General features: G+C 43.4%; 2 protein-coding genes across 2 annotated transcripts in view; one reads left to right on the forward strand and one right to left on the reverse strand.

The window, feature by feature from the left end:
- T265_01605 (hypothetical protein) overlaps positions 1-8,865 on the reverse strand; it is a gene marked incomplete at both ends in the record, with an annotated part of 55,971 nt that extends 47,106 nt beyond the window's left edge. Inside the window, 2 exons of the mRNA XM_009165664.1 lie at positions 5,267-5,488; positions 8,138-8,865. Of these exons, the coding sequence (XP_009163928.1) occupies positions 5,267-5,488; positions 8,138-8,179 (264 nt within the window). The remainder of the gene's footprint in view (positions 1-5,266; positions 5,489-8,137) is intronic.
- Positions 8,866-25,146: 16,281 nt separating this feature from the next.
- The window catches only part of T265_01606 (hypothetical protein), a gene marked incomplete at both ends in the record, with an annotated part of 30,638 nt that continues 30,372 nt past the window's right edge, over positions 25,147-25,412 (forward strand). The window contains one exon of the mRNA XM_009165665.1: positions 25,147-25,382. Within this exon, the coding sequence (XP_009163929.1) occupies positions 25,147-25,382 (236 nt within the window). The remainder of the gene's footprint in view (positions 25,383-25,412) is intronic.

Raw genomic sequence — 25,412 nt, forward strand, 5'->3', positions numbered from 1 at the left:
TTTTATGGAGTATCTGTTTAGACAAAAAACCCTTGAATTGTCTTCGAGCTGCTAATCGAGTTGGTCCATACGGGTTTTGTTCGAGACACGTTTCTTAAAGTATAACATCTTGGTACAGCCTGCAGAAGATGATCTACCTTGGGTTAGAATGAACAAGCTAACGTCTTTGTAGCAAAGTCCATACCAGACCTCCCAACGGCTGTGTAGATTCCTTTCATAGTACGACGAGTATCCAAGTCGTTCCGCGAAACTCTTAGATCGGGAAAGTTGGTATAACTTTTTAAAATTTTGACAAATCATTGTTAATGTTGCCACCACTAGCGACGTAAAAATTGGGGCAAAAAACCAAAAAAATATCCGAGTTTTCATGATCTAAGATTAGTTTGTTCACATCACCAAATTCAAGTGGGTCTGAAAGGCGAAAGACACACTCTGCCATGCAAATTCAGTTTCAAAGTAGCTTGAGATGTTTGGCAAGAGACATACAGCTGTTTGGTGGCTTTTTTCAAATGTTTTCTGTAAAAAAATTGGAGAGAGAAGTGGTAAATTGGAATAATCTTATTTCACTGCACTGCAGAAAAATGGTGGAAGGAATCCGTTGCCTTAAGTTGCTTCACTGCTTGATTTTACAACTCCTTTACAACGGTGTTAATTTTTTCAGACAGTCCACTTGTCTTAAGTAAACTGACCAACTGGAAAAAGTATGGCCAAAATAAACTCATATCTTCAAGGCTATCACTCATTCTGTCAACAAACTAACAACAGACATGAAACAACCATGTTCCCTTCGTTTGATGGCAAGAAATGCGTGATTATTTTGGAATAAACTGTGGGAAATCTATGCTATAACTGCTAAGAAGTAACCAGTATCTGGATATTTCGAAAACCTGACACTCTACATCGCAGCTTTCCAGCCGTTGGAAATTTTTTCAAATATTAACCATTATTCTATTATCTAGTTTTTGAAATATAATTTGCTTCTAATCTTAAAGTCCAATGAAGTGCGGACCTTATTTCACCTCAAAGGCTGTACTTCTTCCTTGAGTGCAAAAGTACCATAAGTAGGGTGGGCTGCTTCCCTAAAAATACTCTGCACACGCAAATGTAAGACAATCAAACTAAACATCACAGGAACTTCAAGCAAAAAAGAGATCTTTTTCTCAGACTGAAAAAATTGGTGAAAAGCCAGGTACAATATATAGTGGATTCAGCCTTCCTGTTCAAAAGTGTGGTGTATTAGTTTAGATACATAATATTCAGCTTACCAAGCAGTATCAGACTATACAAAAATAAACTAGAAAAGTGTTTCAAGGACGTTGCTTTGTTCAGGCCATCTCCAAGTAAATACAGACGTCAAAACAATCACCTGGAAAAAAGACTTTGTGTTTGCTCCCCAAGCTAAACGATTCCAGACGAGATCATTTATTCAGTATTTCCTCTGCCTAGAGAACCCTCAAACGACGTTATGCCTGCCTTTTGCATACGCAAGTAAGTTATTTTTAAATCTGCTGAAATTATTGGAATGAACCTTAATTCAGAGTGTTAAACAGACACTGGTCTATTCTCTACTGTGTTCTTTGTACAACCTGCTAAGCTAACATTAGGTCGCAAGGCGCCAGAGAGGATTACTAAGTAGATAGTTGGGTGTTAATATACAGGACCAGACCACTAAGGAAGATACTAAGTTATGACAACGAGCTTTACCGAGTAGAAGCACTAGCAGCATCGCTGCGAAATCGTACTACTTCTGCATCTAAAACAATGATTTTTATATTCATCCAACTGTTTTATCAACCGACTTTATGAAAGTGTTCTCGGCTTTTATTTACAACGGAAAATACCTGCTCACTAGCAACAGTTTGTCGGACGAACCAGATCACCACATTTTAATGAATGAGAGAGACACTAAATGGCGTCTCAAAAGGTGTTTCTGAACGAAATCCGTCTTCACACAGACAAAATTATGCTGGAATATCTGTGTTTTGTATCGAATATATAAGTGGTATAGCTGACACCGTTAATTCCGGTGCTAATGTAGATTTAATGCTCCAAGTTGGCATATTCTTCACTCAGCTTGATTCCAAGAAAAGAGGTGTCAGGTTCTTCCACATCTGTGGGTATCTTTACGCGAATAGGAAAATCAGCTATCCAGACGGATAATGTTAGATGCACACCTTTTAGTCATTCAGTTTTAGTTACCTGCGCAGGTATACCGGGACTGGTTGCAACTCAAACGGTGTATTAATTTGGCATCATTTCCAAACCCCAAAAGCCTACCCCACAACCTGATATCAGAAATCTAAGCTATTGAAGCAACTTCTCTTAGCTCATGTTGTATGAAGGATCGCTGCCCAATTTTCTGAGTCTGGCGAAAGATAACTTACAACGGTGCACTCTTAGGTATCTGAAGCTAAGCCGAACAAAAATTTAAGTTTTTTATTTGTTTATACGCTTCTTAGTTGTGGATAAGCCGTTAATTCAAACACTGTTAGGATCACCCAATAAAAAATTCACTGAACTATAAATATTTATATACATCACCAGTGCCGAAATGCTCAAGATCAGCTCAGGTAGCTGAGCCATCACTGTTCTTCAATATGATGACGCCACAAGATCTGTGAATTCCACGTCTGGTTTTGACAGGAACAACCTTCATGGTAGTGAAGAGATTGGATTATTTTCAATAGAGGTATCGTCTTATCAGTAAAGCAAATCTATGCTGAGAAGCCGAGAAGTGCCGTAGAACTGTTGCATCCCTGCTGAGAATCATCATAAGCGTGCATCTCACGAAACTCAGAGAGCTACAAGCCGGCAAACTTCCTGCCAGTAGTTGAACATATAACGACTTGGCCAGGGATGTCTGATCGGCAGTAGGAGTCCCTTCCATGCTGATGAAATGAAATAGCAAACCAGATTGCTGATCAGCCATCCGTGGTCACACTGTTAGATGTTCAACCACTGGCTGTATGTCACGGGTTTGTAATCCTCTTAGGTGCGCACCACTGATTGCTTCCAACAAGGATGGAGCTGTTGTATATTGCTCCTCGGATTTTCAAGATAGTTTGGCTGCGTAAGAAAACGAATGAAAATAAACAGCTTTGTTTGAGAGAAGTAGCCAATTTAACTATTCATATTCCCTTGCTTCCGGCAACAAGGATGGATGCAAGTTTCTGGGTCATTGGATTTCTTCTTATTCAAAAACTACCGGATTTTTTTAGCTATGACGTACCTCCCACTTTCCACCCTCTTATTTTTTCGCTCACCAAATTTTTGAATCAAATAGACATTTTCCGCAAATTCCATATTAGAAGAAACTTTTGGACCCTCATACAGTATTCCGCATTTCAAAAAAGCAATTCAGAAAAACCTAAAAATGTTACGATTGAAGTGTTCTCCTTCAAAGGTCGACTAATGAAGGCAATAATGCACGAGTTGAAGTGACATGTCGAACTTCACCTTACCAGAGAGACAAAAACCAGTTCCTCGAAGGAAGATGGAGCTTTTTATTTCATCTAAAATGAATGTTCGAATACTCGGTACTTTATAATCTACGAAACCGACGAAGTCTGGCAAAAAATGGTGAATCCGCATTTTGTTTATTATCATCCTCCACCGCAATATTAAGAACTAGCGTTTTTTTCTAGCTCGCGAAACTCTATAGACTACCATCTGCCATAAACTTCCATCAATATTGTGTGCTTTCATATGACGACGGAACCAGATAATTATATTGAGCTTCCTCATTGTTGGGTTGTCGTGTATTTTCTCCATTTTGCCAGTCATCCGTGTTGCCTCCATTCGGTACCGCAAGTAAAAACATTTCAATAAATACTACCCTGTTCTGATCTAACTCTAGTCCAAGTAAGCGGACAGAGTTCACTGAAGTTTCGGTTTGGTGAACCAGCTGTTTGTTACATGCTCGGCCTAAAGTCAGTGCCCGCCAGCAAATGATGATCAACGACAAAAGGTATTTGGTGATACTAGAAATTGTATCTTACTGAGTTCTGGGAGATATTTCACAATGGACCACAAGAATATTCCTACGTCTTTTACAAACACTGAGACAACTTTTGGACAGGGTACACGTTCTCAATAGGCAGATTGAATCTTAAAGTACATTACTTACGTCTAGGGATTTTTGGGATGTTTTATTACTAGCAATAAATTACTTCTTGATATTTCTTTGCCTATATTGACAATGCCACGTCATTAGCCAAGATAATGAAAGAAATCAAGAACATGAACATTTATGGAAACAGCTTTAAGACCAACCATAAGTTCACAATTCCCTTCTTCAAGAAGTGATAGAAGACGTTGCGTTTAGCAACTTCACGTTACCTGAGACCACATGATAGTACATTATTTTCTTGGTTCATGTTTTCTTTGACTTGTAGTAAATATGGCTGTCACTAGAAAACGAATTCCATCGATCACCTGGTAGTTTCTGTAACAATGTTTGTTAAGCAAACAAAAATATGTCTGCCTAATGTTGTCCCTCTGCTGACTGGATAATTGATAAACCAAGAAAGTGCAATAGAGGGGAAGAATAACATACAAGAATATGGTTAAATAAGGCTTTTGGTGGTAATCTTCTTACCTTAATCCACTCACACAGCCTTCACGAATTATGTGAAGTTAGAGAGAAACGTACCGTCCCTGAATTCTAGCTAACAAGTATGCTGGTCAGTATCGTCACGTATATTGGCTAAATTGGTAGTTGGTCAGGTGGATGCTAAATAAGGTGGCTAAATTTATAGATCTTTCGCTTACTCAAACTCTTCCACAATTTCTCACCATTAGAGAACAGCGTAATGAAATATTTGTTTACTCTTCCTTGCTAAGGGGTAAGCTCCTAATTCCTGGTACGAAGAAACAGATAGGTATGAGAGCACCCTAAATACTGTGGGTAATGTTTCTGCTGCGAAGAATCAAGTTTCAAGCGGTAGCATGTGCGTTGAGTAAAACTTCAACTGAAGTGTGATTTCAACAACCATAAAAGGGTTGCATTCAGCATAACTGCTGCACTACGTTACCATCAAGTGGGATAAATTGCGCTTTCTTAGGCGATGTGACACACATTAAGGAAACATGAAAATTTTCATGGTACTCTAAAACTAAGACCAGCATCAGCGATGTCATTTATGTAGCTTAATGGATGAAGCAAAATGATTAAGTTTCCCTCTTTGTTTCTTTTTTTTCGGTTTGTATTTGTACCCATAATCTAATAAAAACAAACTTCAGTTTGGAAATAGGTTTGGAAGCTTACCTTGGCAAATTTCACATCCGTTGGAGTATCACCAACCATCACGACCTCATTTGGCTCTACGCTGAGTTTATCGCAGATAAGTAACCCGTTGTGGGGATCTGGCTTCGGATGAGTTTGTTCGTCATCGCCGCATATAACCAAGTCAACCAAATGGAGAATTCCTAAATTATTCAGTGCTTGTATTGTCGCTAAAATGTCGGTCGAGGCAAAAAAGCAGGCAGACTGTAGGCAAGAAAATTGCAGACACAAGACTGAAATTCCGATTTGAAGCACACATGTGTAGGAAGAACAAATTTTTTGTAAGTACAATGGTGAAGATATGCCAGAGATCCTGAAATTTGGCCTTCAACCTCATGCAGATCAGTGTCATTAAAAATCAAGAAAGTTACTACAGAACTGGCGGTCAAATCATAAAGTGATCAAAATAGACCCGAAACTTGAAATTCACGACTCCGTGCCACGAAGTGCTCTTTCATGAAACAGATATTCAAAGCAATTTACATATACTGGATCCCTATTTGCACTGATACTGACCTATGTATTTGACGGCCGATTCTGCTAAATAAGCAAACCCGTGTTCTTTGTGGAGATTTCGTCCTGTCAGTGAAGCCACTCTATGCTGAAAATCCGAGAACCTCTGTACAGCTGTTTCATCCTTATTGGGAATCACCAGCAGTGCGCATCTCACAGAACCCCGGAGAGTCTCGAACCCGCGACCTTCTGGCTAGTAGTTTAAACACTTGACCATTCGGCCACAAGCGGCTGATCAGCAGTGTGATTAACTTGCACTTAGACAGGATATAGCGCCGCTCATCCTTCAATCACGGGATCCACATTACGCGGTCACACGTGTTGACTGGCTCCTCGAGCAACGACTTCTCAGAGGAAGTTTCACTCATCAGGTGAAGTTTATTCTTTCACTGAGCTGCTTATAGATTGTTGGTAGTGTGGGGACATTTGGGATTTTTATGAAGACTCGGCTGGAGACTCTCCGGGGTTTCATGAGATGCGCACTGCTGATGGTTCTCAATAAGGAGGAAACAGCTGTACAGTGCTTCTCGGCTTTTTAGCATAGATTGGCTTCACTGACAGGACGAAATCTCCACAAAAATCCCAAATCTCCTCACACTACCAACAATCCCGTGTTCTGTTTATATTGCAGCGAGTCATAAGAGTCATCAGATGCCTCCAATTCTTAAAGCTGAAATATGTATTGTTTTGGTCAAGATGGAAGTTCATGACAAGACGTCGCTTGACTTATGTAAGGCTCTCAGGTTTATAAAATTAAGGTGACTGAGAAAATAATGAAGCTGCAGGAATCTTTATTTGTTTGTTTTCTCAAGTTTATTTTGCATCCCACAGAGCCGCTGCTGACTGTCCATGAGTTGTATGACACTATCTTAATGATGAAGGTGTTCTCTCGCTGAATTATTTCTAGTGATCAACAAGTAGAAAGCACATGTAGCTAAATTATTCTTCATAATTTTCCCGTTTTTAAAAAGCGCCTACTGCAATAAAAACTAGATTGTTCCCGCTGGAGGTAAAAATGCAAACAGAGAAAGGATCGAGCTCGAATGGGCTGGACTGAACTGGGCTGGGTCTATAACGTTAAAAAAGATCGCTAATCCCTTGGTCTACTTAGTGGACTTCCGAGAGGAAGGGTGTATTACCTACAAATTACATCTAGTGCTTGCTAAACATTTCGGAGTATCGTGGTTCGGGAAGGTTTCAAACCAATAAGATAACTTGGAAGATTGCTTTGAAACTTGGGCGCCAACACAGCTTTTTCCAAAAATAACGGAAAAATTCACAAATTAATAAAGTGACACATAAAACTAGATGTTTGGTTGATCACCTCAAGGTGTCCAAAAAGGGCCCCCTGAATAATCACAATTATGAAACCTGATTTGAAGTTATGCATCCTACCTTTGAGAAGTATCGTTTGGATATCCATGGGAACTTATACAAGCTCTGTGTTACTATAGATGTACAGACTCCACCTCGTGAGGTCTATTAAAAATGTCTAGATGTTCTAGTAAACAGTAAGACCCACAATAAGGTTCATATTGCCTTTGTAAACATTTTGGTTGTCACGATGAGTTGATGGTTATTATGATAGATTTACATATTTTTATACGGAAAAGTTGCACTGATCTAGCGAAGTGCACTGATTTGTGTACTAGATTGGTCTTCACGAGAGGCTAACCAGAAACCCAGCTTAGTCTCTCGTTTATCATGTATTTATTCAACTGACCATGCTGCACAGAGGTAGAATACTCAAAATATTGTGATACATGCACAAACGTAATACAACACTCATAAGATTGCTGAAAAGTCTTTGAGAGCCCACAACCGATTTCACTATTCTTGGGGTTCAACAGATAAAGTTCAATAGGTTCAATCAACCCCATATCCTAATTAAACAAAGAGTGCACTAAATTAGCGAAATTCGTTCAGTTGCATCAGCTTAGTTCCAATTTAGTCTCCCGTCAAAATCAGATCGGTGTGAAAATGAGTGTATTTCGCTAAGTTCATGTAATTCGCGTTCAAGTAGTAGGCAAGGTTGATGGAAGCTCGGAAATGCGCCTACACAGTGAGCCTCAAGAAGGGCTTTGCATGCATTTATTGTTGAAGTACACTGCTTTTCTCGGTATGGAAAATCTTAGCATTTGGGTGGTTCCATAAAAGTAATATAAGATAACTGATTTTACGGGTGTGGCAATACAAGCATACGGTGTGGTTTGTCTGTAACATGCTCACTAAACATTTCTGATAATATGACGACAGATGCAAAATTATATTCCCTTGATAACACAAACCAAATTTTAACGCTCGTAGTGATGTAAAGGTCAATGTGAATATCCTACTTACGCTCCCGGCTATCAGACGTACAGACAGCAACTCGAATGTCATGCTGACGCAAAACTGTGAACAGCTGAGGAAGATCCTCCAGTTGGTTCACGTGTTGAGTTTGTGGAATACAGCGGTTGATGTGGTGTGCCGAAATTTCATGAGCATCTGCTCTCGAAATATTTTTTCTGGTTAAGATCCCAGTAATTGCTTCACAGATTTGTGACTTTGTTCCTTCAGCAAGAAGACCTGAAAATGAGTCACATATTTTAAAAACAACAAACCAGGCTGGATTCTTGAGGTTTTAGAGCATACACCTAATACTGTGAAGATTTCTTCTTGAACATCCAGTTTCACGGCGGCCGAAATCCTTCAAACTTCACTTCACAAAACACAAATTACCTCGTTGCAACTTGCTTGGCCCAAGGTACCCACATTGAATCAAAACATATTAGGGTTCCATCTTTATCAAATACTACGGCTTTGTATACCGGCCTCTTCGTAGAGGGGAACTTTCTGTATCTGATCTCAAAAATCAGCTCATTTTCCATAAACTTCTCACGAAGGTTATCTGTCGGCCCGTAGTTTGGTGTATTCGTTTCTGAGTTTAGTGGCCCGCCTTTAATTGTAGTTGAATACAATCTCGTAACTATGTAGCAGAGAATATTTTTCTTATTATAGCTGCTTGCCCAACAGAGCGTTTTCTCCAAACCCATCATGATAAATTATGATGACAGTTGAAAATGTGCATTTTCAAGGCCACGCCTAACTTGGGCTTCCACTCAGTTTGCACACAACTGTGATTCACTAGGCTGCACATGGTTATTTAGGTACTATCGGGTTCAGACTGCATCAGCATAAAGGAAATCTCTGATATTTTGGGGAATCATGTGGACAGTTTTTGGGAGTTTCAAGGAGGTCACGCTGGGAACCCTCAAAAGGCCCATTGCTCACAAGCAACACATAAAGACAGTCAACAAATTGGATTGATAGGGTCCCCGACGGGTTAGTGACGTACATAGTGAATGGAACGAGGCCTGGCAATGTAAATCGCAGGCGCATCTTGTCGTATAAAAAGTCTATTAGAGTTTCTCAGTTTCTCTTATTCGTGTAAAACGCCCTCAGGAAGCGAAAAACACTGCAAGAGCTCCCGCGGCTTTCTCAGCGTGTCGCAACAACATTGTTTTCCATTTCTAATGTTTTGGCAGAACCGTGCGTGAACGCCCGGTGGGGTTGTTGAAGGTGTGCAAAATAGATTACTAATATTATTCTTATTAGGCTTATTTCTCGTTTTTAGGGTGCATACGAACTGGGGTGTGTTCAGGTCCCCACAATCTGAATACGCCGGGGGAACAAAACCAAAAAGACATAATCAGCACACGATAAGTAACCTTATATTGCGAAAAATAAGATAAAAAGTACAATGGGCATGAGGTGGGACCAGGTCTGTGTTGAAGCACACTGACAAACCATAACTGAAGGTCGTTGCTCATCAAGAATTACCTTGGACGATTATATTTATGGCTAATGGCTCCAATGGAGATAAGGAGGTGGATGAATTCATAATGGGCACGATTGGCAAGTTTCGTCTCACAAGTCAAACTGAATAGACTCATTGGTCTCGCTGTTAGAATGTTGGAAGGTTTAGAAGCTATTCTGGGAAGAGGCGGTACTTATGCATAGGGATGAAATCGTCAAAAGTGTTGCTGTTGTTGTAGCGAAAACATAAATGGTTAGATTTGAACTTAGGGCTCAACGTATTAAAACAAACTCGTCCTAGGTGCAATAAAGGCCAAATAGACAATTTTTCATAGTTGCAAGTAACACTAAACCGGGCGAGAGGAGACGGTTGGAAGTAGGAATATATTAGCTGCGGGTGCGCCATTGGACCGATTGTGGCGGTTGCATGCTGTCATCGCGCCGATATAATTCCATTTCTGGATAGCCCCACAACGGAAGTCAAGGGGGAGTTTGCATCCCTTTCGTAGCTGAATCTGGATTGAACAAGGGGTTTTCACAGGTAGTATTAGGCCGATTGAGAACCGCAGGCAACTTTCGTTCAGTTGGAGGTCAGTGTGGATATAAAATTGGGACAAGGCTCATAGGCGACAGACAAAGGCGGTATTCCAGGCAGTTGCTGTAAAAAAATGAAGCATGGGAATAGAAGGAAGTGAGACTGTATATCACGAATATGTTGATTACGAAACCGGCCCTGTTTGGATAAGTAACTTGTACATTATTCGAATCTCTAGTTAGGGTTTGTCAAAAATTTTCTTCATAATTTTACGATGCTAACGAATGGATATCTGACAGGTCCACGATCGTTCTCCCCTTTATCTTTGTGTATTAATTTCTCTACATTCGGGGTAACATAAGACATCAAGAGGGGTAGCATAAAGCACATGAGGTGGCTTCGGGCCGGGATTGGGCAAAGGTGCGTCCCCCGACAACACAAGGATGTACGTCATCTGGCCTCGATAAGTACCAAGGAGCGTTGAGTAACATACGGCTTACAATTACTGTAGGGATAGGGGACACTTACTTGATCATGATGTGGATGGGATATGATTGACGAGATCACAATGTAGAGATTATAATGGGGTTAAACAAATTTCTTCATGGGCACTAGCGAGGTCTAAGCCACGAGTTATCCTACGCCGTCAATAATGCGTAGGATCTACGAAGTACGACTGCGTTCTAATACGCTACCTAGTTGTGGGCACAAACATAAAAAGCAACCATCTTTCCCAAGTTATCATCGACTCAAAGTACGGCAGACATGTTCTACAGAACGGCGTAGACCGTCTTTGACCGGGAACGCATTTAATTGGGAAACCTCATCCAACTGGGGTTAGGCTAAACTTGGTACATTTCCGCACGATATCAGCGGGAATGTGACCTGGTGGTAGAATGTGATTGGAAGGGCCAGTTATCTAGATGCGTTTCTGAAAAACACATTCACCTCAGAACAAGTGAGCAGTACGAGCGCAATGTGCCCGTGAAAAATAATGCCAACCTTCACCTTTCCAATGTGGCTCAAACAGAAAAAATCAGGTCCAAATAATTTATGATATCCTGTGGACGTTTGTCATTGCTCTCCAGTTAAAGGCAGTTGTTGCCACGAACTATCCCATCAGACGCTAAATGAAAGATGGGCTGTATAGCCAGATTATCTTTGTAAGTGCTCATTAATTTAAGGGCCCCTGCGAGGAAAGATATACAGGTGGAACTAGGGAAATGCTGCTTGAAAGGGGTTTCTAAACACACACAGCGACTTTATGTAAATACCACTGGTGCGTATTATCAGCCTAATTTCAGCTTATCTGCTCAATACAAAATAGTATCGGCTAACCGACTGACTTAGAAAGTTTCCAAGAGGTTGTATTTGGATTGCGGGTAATTAAAAGATCTTGTTTTCTTATCCAAGGGGGTTTGTGTCACAGATGAGAATGGCTATCGTCCCGAAGAAGCGAGAGGTATTAGTAATCTGGACACGAATACTTTATTTTTCGAGTGGAATTGTCCAACTTGAGACAGCCATCTTTGTAGGACTTTTATCAATAAAAAGAATAAACACTACTAGCCTTGGTCACAAAATGAAACTATTCCAGGACAGTTTTTTCTTAGCTAGGTCACGACTTTCACATTTGAATGTAGCTTCTAAAAATGACTGGGCTCAGGTTGCACACACAATTAATGACCGGCGAAGCGGGATAGGGACCAAGGTTAAGAAATTCCATGGCATTTACAGAATCGTAAGAGCATAATTATGCTATTGCTGAACAAATACCAGCTACCTCGAAACTCTGATTTTTCGAAAGAAAATGGTTATTGCATAAGCCAGTCGTGATTCCCGGTGGGATGTCCACTTTAGCTTTTCATATTAAAATGCTTATGTCAATAAAATGTTTGATATAAGGGATGATGTATTGAGCGTGTGGCAGACAGCTGACCATTTGTGGCGAAATAAATACAAAGTTATATCAGTATACGGTAAGATACAGCATGCATCATTCTTGACACTGACTTATACCTCAGTCTACCTATGAGTTTGTTTTATTTTTTCGCTGCGCGCCGCTGTACTGCCTCTCCTGATAGACTGCTTCTCTTCAAATTCAAGGCCAACAAATTGAATATACATACGGGTGATGATTAAAGTGACTGTTTTGGACTTGAAGGCTCCTTAAAGGGAGAAGGTCAACTTATTTCACAAGTATTTGCCAATTAGATAGCATATGATGTAGCGTGCAGATTTACAACAGTCTGTCAGGCGGGTCGCGTCATAAGTGTTGTGGTCGTGTCACTATTAAGCCATATTTCAAGCTAATTATCTTTTAAACTGTTACGTATTTTGACATACCAGTTTCTCGTATCGGCCGTATATGTGGTTATGGGTGATACCAGCATGTATACCTCAGTAACACCTCTCTCATCATATTCTGCATTCGACTAATTCTTAAAAGAATGAGGTCTTCTTCAGGTGCTTAATTGTTTGTTTCTCGAGTACTGTCAAAAATTACATATACCATACCAAATCTGTGCCACCGGGAACGATCCATTAATATAATCAGAATACAGCTTATTCGTAGTTCAACGTTTGGTGGACTATTCTTTGTTTCAAAACATTTCCGGGTCGAATTTGACCCTACGAGGTTTTCCAGTCAGTGCCGCTTTTGTGCCACAAGATGTAGCCGGTATTCTAAAAATTCATAGAAATGGTTGGTTACTTAAAAATAGACATGGTTCAGTACGCACAAGGTCTCTGCAAAAAACAAAGTTAGGCACAGTATGTACTGTTATCCCAGCGACAGTGAAAAATGGGTGGTACGTGAGCATGGAGAAAAGTTGTGAGGGGGAAATCGGACTCCGAGATGTTTGAACTAGTGTCACTAGGAAGTGTTTAAAATAAAACCTGGCCGTTTACACCGTACATTAATTATTTCGAAGATGGAATTACTTTGAAAATTCCAGGCTTTGTCCGTAGCTACTTATGGCGAAATGACGTTTATAGATCACGCTTGGGCAGACTGGGGGGAGTAACAGGCGTCTTCCAAATAAATATAAGTCAGGCCGTGAAAATGTGAATTTACTGGACCCGAAGAGTGCGGAATCCTCTGTTCGGACCTACTGGAACGGGAAAAGTGCTGATACTGCGTAGAGCCAGATGGTCATTATGGAGGTAATAGGTGAACTTAGGAGCATAGCGGGCCAACGGTTAATTTGGATTTTTCAGTGTAAATTTAGCAGACAACGGCTATCTTGTGCGTAAAATTAGCATGCTTGTCGTGGAAGTGGCAGAGATTTGATGAAATGCCAACAGGCTAGCTGTCTGTTGTTTGTAATACCGTTGTCGCAATGTTGCACGTCTGTTCATAGATGGCCCTGCACAGCAAACGTTTTGAGCACGGCATCTGAAATCATTCGTCCAGGGCGTCGTTCAAGATCGAGACGAACGCGAGGAGTCAGTGTTCATGAATCCACTGAGGGCCCATTGTGGGGTTGAGCAGTGCTGCTGCCAACCTGATAGGGTGATTGTGATGGAAACTCACGACGGAGTTAGTTGAAAAGAAAGTTGGAAAGCCCTGGGTTCATCAAATAAACCACAGGTCAATACAACAGGCTATTGGTGAAAGTAAGAAGGAATTCATCGCGGAGTTTTTTATTAGAAAACATCAACTGAACATTCGCAGACTATTGAGTAGGAAAGCAAAACTCATATGATTCTTGTTTATAAAAACTGAATGCCCGTATTTTTCCTCAACCTCTTCTTGAACTTTCCCGGATATTCATCGACCATTACTCGAACGTAAACAAATGCTACAAGACAATTCCAGAAAGCTCGCAATAAATCTCACTTTTCAATGCACGCGAAGCGGATTTACTAAGAACACACTGCTTGCATGAATCATCAGTGGCGTTCGCCGTTACACTTGGAAGGCTTTTGAGGTGATACATTTGTAGCAACACGGCAGCACCTATAGTATACCATCTTTCCGGTAGGAATAGTAGGAAGTGTTGATAAGTAACGGGAGTGACCCCTAGCGAATATAAGTGACGTGCTTTTATTCGGATGGTACCCTGCGTGAGTCACTGGTTTGTAGTCGTCTATGAAAGTGCCTCACCCAGCTAGGCCCACCCAGCCGCCAAATATGGTCATTAGTCCCATGCATGCCGCCAGATCACCCAGCGGGAAAAACGTCCTACACTTATTCTCGGCTTATGCAGTTTTAAACTACTGCGGAAAATACTTCATCCCATTTGGGGAACACGAGGACAATAGTTAAGCACGAGCAGATCGGTTAACCATTAGAAAGGTAACCCCCGTTCAAACAATGTCAATGAAGAAGCACTGGATATAGACGGGCTTTAAAGCAATGAGATAACAAAAGACATCTGTGTTAAGCACCCTGGCCAAAGCCAAATAGGCCTACCGCCCTTTGGCAGGCCAAAATTCATCACCCTGCTGTGCGCGTTTGTGTGATGGGTGAGGGGAGAGAAAACCAAATTCCCACAGTGTTGATATGTATATGGACGGTTTATTATAAAAGCATCTGCAATCAGAGGGGGGCAAATATTCCAGTCGGCTTAACGGAGTTTGGAGGGATGGAGCAGAGCAAGAGGTCAAGGGAAACACCACGCTGAGTGGTGACTAGCCGATCATTTATAATTCACCCACGTTCGGAAACTTCGACAGTCGCATGCAACGCGCCGTAAACGAATTCAAAATAGTTTAAACAAAAAGCGGGCGGTATTAAAAATAGTGAATGGTAGAATTACCCTGTGAATCAGCAGTGAAATTCTGGATGCAATGCTCAAACAGGAACGACGCGGCGCAAATAAAGTTAAATTACCAAAATGGAGGATTTTCATTAACTGTGGCCATGCAGTGGTCTATTCCTTCAAGTCAAATGCACTTCCATAGCCTTCAAGATGCTCACCTTGCAAGTGCCCTTGGCCTTAGAAAAAATTGTTACGTAGAACTACAAGAAAAATCCATTCAGAATGCCTGTCTTTGTTGCACTACACCAAGAATTATCACATCTATCTTACCGATCACATATGCCCAAAAATTGATCCACTCGTAAGGAAAGCTCTCTGGATTTCAGGAATGGCCCTTCAACCTCTCTTCCGTTGATCGTCAAGTCTAACTCAACCACAGAACGCTCGTATACCTCGTCGCCTCATCATTGCTGTGTGCAAGAGGGATTCCGCACATTCTGACTCATGCCTCTACTGCTGTGCGAAATGTACAGCCTCCCTCCAAAGCAGCAATAATCTATGTGGCTGCCTAACTGACGGACCCCATCGCACCAAAAACCTGTGGAACTGCGGTTTCCGTAGCCCTACCAGATATTCTAACTAGACTCTGATTAAGGACATTCAGTGCATCCCGTCTCCTAGTAGAAACCTTTTAAGACCTGTCCGCCTCAAAAACTTTTTAAAATTTTTAGGTCTCGTGTCGTGCTCCCTCGGCTAAACTCCTACCCGAGTTAATCCGGTGTCCACTGTAGTTATACAAATTGCTGCACGTGTAACAAAGTGTAACTTGCGTTTTTCCGGCCCAAAATAATTCCAAAGACTTGTCTCCTTGTCATCAAACTGGTCTACTATCTTAGTCTAGCGATCAAACGCGCTGTGATTTACCAACAAAACTTCACAGTGGCCAGTTATACCCTCAGATCTTCATGGTGCCCTCCCTTCTGATTAACGTATACAGTTCCGCAAAGTCGCTCTCCTTTTGTTCCCCTTAATAATCATCTCTGCACCAGCCCAGTCTCAAACCACCTTTCGTTTAAGATAAATATGACTATGCGCCTCTCAAACGATTTTGCTGTCGTCAACCGGCTTTGCCCCCACGCATTCCGTGAAGTTACTTACTCGGTTTCCAGTTGGTTGCACCCAAAGTTACCGACCAACATTTTTGAACTAATGAAGGATCGGTCTTTCATGTCTTCACACGTCGCGTTGGCAACAAATCTTTGATTGCCCCAAGAGGTAAAGATCCCACCAGATCCCTTGTTCTGGTTCCACATTTTCCGCAAGTTACAGTTTCCTTATCACGTACCTGGCAGTATGCTTCAGTTGTGTTGTTGTCAGTCGTCTTCAAATTGTAACGGTTTGATCCTGCTTAACCTGGATATATTCCCCTGAAGACAGGGAAACATTAATAACCGTGTTTCTCCAACTTCGATTCCAACTGCACTTTGATCGTGCCGGTTGAGGCATAGCCGCATCTGTGTTGGATAATGCCCACCATCTGTGTGACCTTCCCGTCTCCGTGCACTCCAGCGATCCTACGAATCCCATCAAGCATGCTTCGATCCTGGCTGTACCACTGTGATCATACCTGACGGCATGCCACACATCAACTGCAAATAAACAATAATAATTGCTTTGAAATTGGCTGCACTGTAGCTACCCTTATGACGTTTGAGACTACCTATAGAATGGCGTTCCAGCATATCACGCACACGTCACCTTCTCACCAATTCCGTGTGTAGAGGCACTCCGGCCTCTCCACCTGCTACGGTTTGATAACAGGCTCCCAACAGATATTGTTCACTGCCCTCTCTCATCTACATCCTCTCTCGACTTCCCATGCATGATTACTGTCATCTTATGATGACCGGCATCTTTGACACTCCATCTAGTGACTAGAGCTCCGCAAAAGCCTTACGCTCTGGTGTTGATTCCTTGCTTCCAAACACCATCCAGTAATGGAAGGCAGCAATGCCACCACAGTCCGATTAGGTTCTGAGTGGCCAACGAGTTCCATCTTTGAACCTGGTTTCCAACGGTTAGTTATAGCAGGTGAGGTCACAATCCTACCTCACCTCGAACAGCATGCCACAACATTCCGACATGTATCCCAGGCCACTCACCCCTGTGCAGCTAGTAGCACAGTCGATATCTCTGCCACCGCTGAAAGCAATTAAAACGCGGGTTGCACTATTGATTTCTGCCCTCATCCCGAACGATAGTTATTGATCGCTGGGAAGGCATCAGCATCATTTATGTGAAATCGACATTCTTCAGCAGATATCTACCAAGCAGCTTCCCCTACCGTGGATTCCACCAGCGGTTTTCCAGGTGTCCATCATTAAACCCACGCTATTAACCATTTTTAATAATGATAAGTCCTGCACCTCGTCCTCGATTCCGCCGACCGCTCTTGCTCTGACATACAGAGAGTCATCAGCATCAGCATCGACAGTATGATATCAGTGTTCAACACCGATGCTTCACTGCCGTACAACCATGATTTATTTAAAAGCCTGATTGTAAAGAAAAGAGCAAAGGTGGACGGGGAGAAGACTTGGTCCTAGCTTACGACAATCATTCTGAGGTGCCTATGCGTTCATACATTCACTCAGGCGATCTGGATAGAACCTGAAAACAAGAACTACACTGATATCGGCTGGCAGGCACAACTTGCAGTGTCTCCGACCATGCACAGTGGGGATCACGCGGTCCCCATACAGGAAGGCGGGTAGCACCGACAGCATCCAAACGTTCCATATCGCTCTGCTAACTGGAGCCTTGACCAGCTCTCTGCTTCCACCACTCTAAATTGGGCCAGGAAAACAGCACAAATCATGGTTCGGTATGCACAATAATGACGCTACCAACTCAGCTTCTCAGGCTGGACACATTCTCAATGGAAGTCTCCGTTGCAAACTCGCCCCCTAATTGCCTCGTTACGGATTCGTCGACACGAATCCACACGAGCTGTGGTTCTCAGACAACGGCTGCCTAACACCTGAAGATGTCTCAGTTCCCCTTCTCGAACAGGCCAAGTCCCACAGTCATACAACAAAACAGCCAGTACTGTGGCTTGGTACACTAGTCCCTTGAGATTAAGGGATAAAACGCTCTGACGCCATAGGTGTCTCAAATTAGCAAACGTGGCCCGAGCCTTGCAGATTCGTGCATTCACCTCAGCTGTCACACCACAGCCAGAACTAATATAACTCCCAAGATGCGTAAAACGCTCCACGAATTCCAGTGCCTCTCCCTGGATCATAAGTGGCGTGGTCAGTGACTGCACATCCACAAGCACGATCTTAAACTTTGTGGGTGCAAAGTGCATACCAAAGGACTGGGTGACTTTGGTCAGTTCACCCAAAAATACTTGCGCCCTCTCCTACCCTTCGAACATGAGAACGATGTCGTCTACGTATCCCATATCAACAAGGCTTTCTTCACTGGCTATTTGAACACCAGGGTTTTGGAGACCCCCCAGCGTTCGTCTCATTATTCCACCGATCACGAATTTAAAAAGAAATGGAGAGAGTGGGGATCTCCGAAGTACACCGCTTTGTATACGGAAGCTTTTGAAGAACTCTCTGTACACTCTCACACGTCATGAAGTCTGAGAATACAAAGAACGGAGGGTATGGCCTATAGATTCAAGAATGGTCGATACCTGCTGCCCCCGGGCTTCGAACGACCAAACAACCACAAGCCGCATATATGTCATTTAAAAGGTTAGCAGTCCGGGTTTACACGTTGAAAAAATCCGGACCTCGTTCCATATAAGCCGTTGACCACCCCATAGACCTTGGTGTCTGATATTACACAGTCATTACACCATGTTGGCTTACCGTCATTTCTAGATAAGGATTATCGAAACATTTTGCTTTCCTCAACCTCAATATCTCCCCAAAAGTTGATTTTCCGATAATTACTTTGATCGGATATAACATGGAGGCTGTAATATTGACCGATCCGACTTGATAAACTGATACCTGATAGGTATATATTGGCTAAATGCCAGCCCGATGCTGAAAAACACTATTCCTCTTCCTACTTTTCCCACCTAGAGAACTTGCCAAACCCGAGTCCTCTATATCAGCCGTCACTACTAGCCCCATTCTAAAGGTAATTTCCTCACCATTGCCCACCAGTTTCGACTGCTTGGCTACTCGCATAAGGTTTTTCCACGATGTTCTACTTCACAGTCAAAATGATATTTTTCTCGTCCGTAATGGTCCCGCTCTGGATCTAGATTCTCGAATCCGTCGTCTGCCCCGTCGGTTCACGGTTTTAGACGGGTGATCGATAAAGTTCCCCATTTCCTTCTACCCAGTCAAACCTGATGCGCACCTTCGATCTTCCATTAGAAACGAGTTCCTTTTTATTTACCTCCCAAGGTCTTCGCGTTACGTACCATTGTGTAAACAGAACTGCCTCTATTCACTATATAACATATTTAAAGCATATACTTAGATATACGTGCTATTCAGGTTAATTCTCTTCCACATAGCACAATTTGCAGTAAAGCCTCCAGCTTCCTTCCTTCAGCTGCCACACAAATCTGTGTTCAGACGGGCCGATTCTACAAGTCTTTGTCTTTTGAACACCACAGGTTTGGATTTCAACCAATCAGTGTTTGAATGTCAGCGGATCCTCTGCTGTCTACCCTAGCCCCTCGAGCCCCCAATGAAGATGACCAATTCCTCATACGAACCCTTGAGCAACTCTTCTCCAACTGCCACTTCCCTCATCTCCTGCTGCCAGGTGACTTCAAAGCTCCAAAGGCCTCCTTGATGGAGCTCCAGTGCGTCGAATCAAGCGGACTTTTTGCAGCAGCGCTGATTGAAGTCGTTCAACAGAGCGCTTCGACTCAGTATGTCGTTGCGCCCACCAGATACCACGCAGGCCAACTACCATCCCTCCTGGGTTTCGTCATCGCCAACGAAAGACACTTCGTCTATCAGGTAACAATTAACGCTCCATTGGGACATAGCGACCACTGTGTGCTGACCTTTGATTTTATCTGCTATTGGGCCCGAAATCCCGGACCTCAAACGTGGTTTCTAGACTTCTGCCGCACAGACTTCTCAGGAATGCGCATCTTTCTTGAACAACTCGCACTGAGAACCTGCTCCAGTGGAAGTACTATGTAGGACCATTACCCAGAAAGTTCACGATGCTGACGCGATTTTCGTCCCGAAAAACCCAGCACGCACTCGGGTGAACCACAGGCTGCCAGAAAGGATTCGGCGACTTCTGGAAAAAAGGTCCCAACTTTTCTTAAGAAGTTGACTACATGGGATATGGAAGATGAGCTGGTGTTTCGTAAAATGAGGAAGCGCTGTAAATCAGAAATCCGCCAATGTAACATACGAAAACAAACCACCATCCAGGACCTCGGTCGGAAAAACAAAAACCTGTTGTTCAAATACATGAGACCGCCACAGAAACAAACCACCCGCCTTCTCCTTGAGGGACAGAAACGGAAAACCGACGAGTGACCCAACAGTAGTATCTGAGGTCTACAGAGAACACTATGCGGGTCTATACTCAACCCCAGCGTCCTCGTCACATCCACTCACATCAAGGCGGAACTAAAAACAGCCTCTAACCAACTCGGTCTTCACGGTGGAGAACATTCGTCAACTGTTGCTCAAGATCAACCCATTCTGCGCGTTGGGGCCCGACGATGTTCACCGAAAGATCTTGAAGGAAACATCGCCCACACTGACAAATAATTTACACCTGGTGTTTCGTCAGCCGCTTGACAAAGGCCGCCTACCCTCTGTCTGGAAGGTACCAATTGTTACACCTATCTACAAAACTGGTGACCGACTATCGCCTGGCAGCTACAGGCCTAAAACCCTCACTAGCGTGCCGTGCAAGGCGATGGAACATTCTGGAGCGAGCCATCATAGATCATGTTACTTCCAGCAACCTGATATCTCCAGCTCAACATGGCTTTCTCCCAAACCGTTCTCACGTAAAAAACATGCTCGTATTTATGGACAGCTTAACCCAAGTCAAGGACGAAGGACTCATATCCGATGCCATATTTTTCGATTTCCCAAAAGCATTTCATAGGGTCCTACATGTCCCACTGCTCCACAAACTCAAGTCTTACGGGATTCGAAGGAAAATCCGTCACTGATTCAAGATGTTCCTATCAGCCAAATCATTCCGAGTAAGAATAGGCTCAACCTACTCTTCTCCGGCGCCGGTCTCCATTGGATTTCTTCAAGGCTCCGTCCTGGGACCTCTGCTGTTTCTGATCCACGTTAATGACCTCCCAGGTTTTCTTGCAAGTCCATGTCCAATTATTGCGGACGACTTGAAATCCTGGAATTCCAATGCCAATGCCCTCCAAATAGATGTAGACCCTGGAAAGCAGTGGTCGTCGGACTGGTACCTTCCTCTGAATGAGGAAAAGTGCGTCCATATGACATTTGGAGGAGACTCAGCGAATGCCTTTGTTATGCATGGCGAGAAAGGACCAGAAAACATCATGAGGACAGATGCCAAAAAGGATGTGGGCATCTGGGTCTCCTCAAACTTGTCCTTCTCACTGCACCATTAGAAATCGGCCCAAAGGCATCTTCCACAACGGTTTTTCACCGTTGACCCAGCAAACACATGGCGGGGATATAGTAAGATTTTCAAGCTCAGAGGGCACACATTAGACAAAGCTTTTTCTCATTTCGGGTAGTAGCTGTGTGGAATGATCTCCCTCTGACGGTTGTCCACGCTCCTTCTGGAACCCAGTTTAAAGCACTATTGGACATTTATTTATGCGAATTCTCGCACTGGCAAGCATACGGCCCCGCGCTGAGAACACAAAGAGCAGTGCTACACCCTTTTCTCACTTGTGCCTTTCAGGTGAACGACAGCCACTGACCGGCAACAACAAAAGCGACCCGGGAAACTTGGGCAAAAGCCTCGATCCTGTGCATCAATCCGTGAATCCGTGACCACCACAGGTTTGGATTTCAACCAATCAGCGGTCGAAAGTCTGCGGTTTCTCTGCTGTCGACCCACTGTCAGGAGCTACGAGGTAGATGTTCGGTGCATTCTCCGCCGTCTGCACTGGATTTAATACAGATCGCTCAAGAATTTGGGATAACTCTCTATTAGGAATTCCGTGCTAATGCAACAGTTGTGCGAAATGCAGGCCATGAATGTCGATGCACCGATAAATGCGCATCTACCCGTTTTAATCATGGTTATCGACCATAACCTATGAATAACCTTCAACTTGTTCGGAGACTCCGCCGTTTGCTGGAACGAACGACCCAGCTATGGGATTGTCAATTTTGATAGCTTAAGCTGCAGGGGACCGTTTCATCCATTCGGAGGGTAAACGCATCAGAAATCAATGTAGGACACTTATGTGAGCTTTCTCTAAGGTAAAACAAAAGCGGACACTAAATAATGTAGAGATAAGTAAACAGCTTGTGTAGAAAAAGTCAAAAGCGGAAACTCCACGCGGGTTCTCTGGGTCTCCCGGTGAAGCCAAATCGGCTTTCAGATCAGTGTGCTTAATGAATCTGTGTACAGCTTTCCTTGCTGGCAGTGAAATACCAGCCCACGAATATCACTATTACCACAACTTTTCGATTTTCATATGACCAGTGGTTTATACGCACTGCAACAGTGTTTTTCCCTATTTGTTCCGGTTGCGCTCCGCCTTTGCCTAAGGTGTAACGTTTTTTAAAATGTAATCCCCGGCGACTTACACGGTTTCTACATGCATGTGATGCGAGTGTTGTTGACACTGATACCTAAAGCGCCATCCAGCGACTGTGTAGCTATACAGTCACAAATGAGGTATTTATCGTGCATGTTCAATTTGTATGGGACGAACCAAGAAGAGATTGTTTACGAGGTTGTGGTAATAGCATCAGCCCCAAGGATGTGCGTGATAACAGGTTGATATCCAGCGTCGCCTTTTCTTACTTTTCTAAAGATTTTGGTTCACAAACTTGTCCTACAGTCTCCATACTTAGTTCATAGGCAGTAAGCTTAAAGCAGAAGAATTCACAAATCCAATAGTGTTTATATCATGTATCTGCCGGTGATCATCCTTATTTCCGTTCGTGTTTCTTATCAATGTCATTAATCTTACCCGAACACCCCTCTGCCACTTGGTCGATATTCATAGAATGAGTGAAGATTTGTAATGCTCTAGACCCATCTTTTATTAGGGACCTACGTTTGACAGCGTCTGAATTGCGCCAACCATTGTCACCCTCAGGCCGCATTAAAGACGATTAGATGTTGGACAGACGGTGGCTGTTTTGCACGTTTTTTATTATCGGTACCAGGGGATATCGAACCTCTACTCACTGAAACTTCGTGGCCTCAGGTTAGGCCCTATAATTTCCTTTTCAACATTCAAGAACGAGCAAACCGTTGGCGTACCTCAGGTTCCACCTTCACTCTATTTGGCTCTCCGCGGACATGAACAGGTGTACAGGCAGCGCCCTAGAAAATTCGTCTGACTACAATTTTTCTTTATAATTGTCGACTACTGGAACGGACTTTCAACTTAACAACCACAAATTCCCTGAGAATGAGTGACTAGGACATAGTCATTCAGCAGATTAATTATCGGAGAACTAATATTGAGTCCTAGAAGCTTTATATGCAGTCAGCCGCTGTGATCACTCAGAGGTGTCGGAATGCCTTACTATCATTTTTATGCTTAGGGGATCCACTTTCATCATGGTCTGCCGCCTTTTAGATCCCAGAAATGCAAACACAACTGACACAGATCCAAAGAAACTGGGTGCCAACCTTGTTCCAAATTTTCTACCTTCAAGTATCTAAAGTATCTATCTATCTAGCACGAATTAAAGTCGCCGGTGACGTTCTGCAGAATTTACCCCACGAATTCAAGGTAAGGATTATTCCATTTTTGGGGAAAGCCTTCGTCTGAATGACAGATAAGGTGTCCCTGTATAGTCGGGCAATCGAAATATCCACACCTGGCGGAAATCACCAGTGTGGGTGAAAGGAACCGTAACTGAGTTGAGAGCAGTGAGCCCGACATTTTCTGTATCCTCTTCCTTTCCTAAATATCATATCACAAACGGCATTAGTCACCACCATTCTAACGCTTTTTTAGGGGTAAGTCAGATGCGTGGAGCAGCTGCTTTAACTCCTCACACTGCAAGACGCGTACCGAGTGCCACTTGTATGGTGCGGAGGAGCTTGAATGCATGGGTATTCCTGAGACCCCGCACCGAAAATGTTAACTCTGCTTACTGAAATCAGGGACTTAACCTGAGTGTACGCGAGGGAAGAAATAGGTAAAGAAGACTTGGGGCAACAGAGAAAACGACCAAAGAGTATGTGCAGACAGAAATGGGGCTTTCTGAGTCTGTTGTCTGTACGTCTGCAGACGAAGGATTTGCGCATCCAGCCATACCAAGAAACCGAAAATACCAGAATGGAGATAGAACGTTAAATGTCTCAAGCCGGGACGGAAATAGATATCAGGAAGGCCAGATTCCTGAAAATAACCCCAGAACGCCCGAAACCTAGTGGGACCCTAAAACTCCACCAAAACCTCAATAGGAAAGCTGCCAAGCATCCAGACCAGTCAATCACGCAATCAATTCAGTAAAAGCTGATGAGTGCCCAGGCATGCCACAGAAGCAAGACCGACTATTATAAGTGTTCAGGCATTTCACAGAAGCACGGTGGATGTTGATCGGTGTCCAATAAACGTTGCTCAGACAGCCTGGATGAATGTCAAAGGGTGCCCTTTAAGTAGCTCGGGGCCGTTGTAACTTTTGTCCTCACTTGTTCCAATAAGACTCTTGTGTTCTTATCGGTGAGTCTTTCCGGGACTAGGAATCGGAGCGGAAATAGCAGTCAGATGTAACAAGGTGTCTTAGGGGGGCGAGATGGCCTAAGTTGTTAGAGCGCGAATTTACTAACCGAAAAGTCCGTGGTTCGAACCCGGCCTTTGTCTTTCGACTTCTCCTGTGTAGGCTTGCATCATCATCATTGTCAGCTGTAATAACCACGTACTCGTCGTACAGTGGTTGTAGGTTCCGCGGTTTCGTTGACCGATGAGTTGGGGGGAGGGGTAGGTAGCTGCGCATTGCAGGCGGGAGCTGATAAATTGGTGCATAAATCCAGCACTGTCAGTGGGCTGTCAAGTGCGAGGGGGGTCGGAAAAGGAGCTATGCACTGAAGTCAACAGCTTGGATGCACGAGCGCCATTGAGGATGCGACTGAGCCATGTCTGACAGTGTCTCTAGCCATTGATGTGGCCCGTCTCGGGGTCCCTATCCAGGAAGACGGCAGCGACCAGCGCAGCTGAGTTTTATGTTAACGGCCTTCATTCTTCGCTGCCAAGTCATTGTTTGACTGCCATTGGCTCTCTCCCACCCTTCACGTGGTGGTGCGAAAGGAGCCCTGCGACGAATTCGGTCGACTGGCATACGCAACACGTGGCCAAACCAGCGCAACCTATGCAGTGTGATCAGTTCATCTATCGAGGGTGAGTTATTTCTCCCGAATACCATTCGAC

Source organism: Opisthorchis viverrini (genome assembly GCF_000715545.1).
Source record: "Opisthorchis viverrini unplaced genomic scaffold opera_v5_17, whole genome shotgun sequence".
In the NCBI taxonomy this organism is placed as follows: Eukaryota; Metazoa; Platyhelminthes; class Trematoda; order Opisthorchiida; family Opisthorchiidae; genus Opisthorchis; species Opisthorchis viverrini.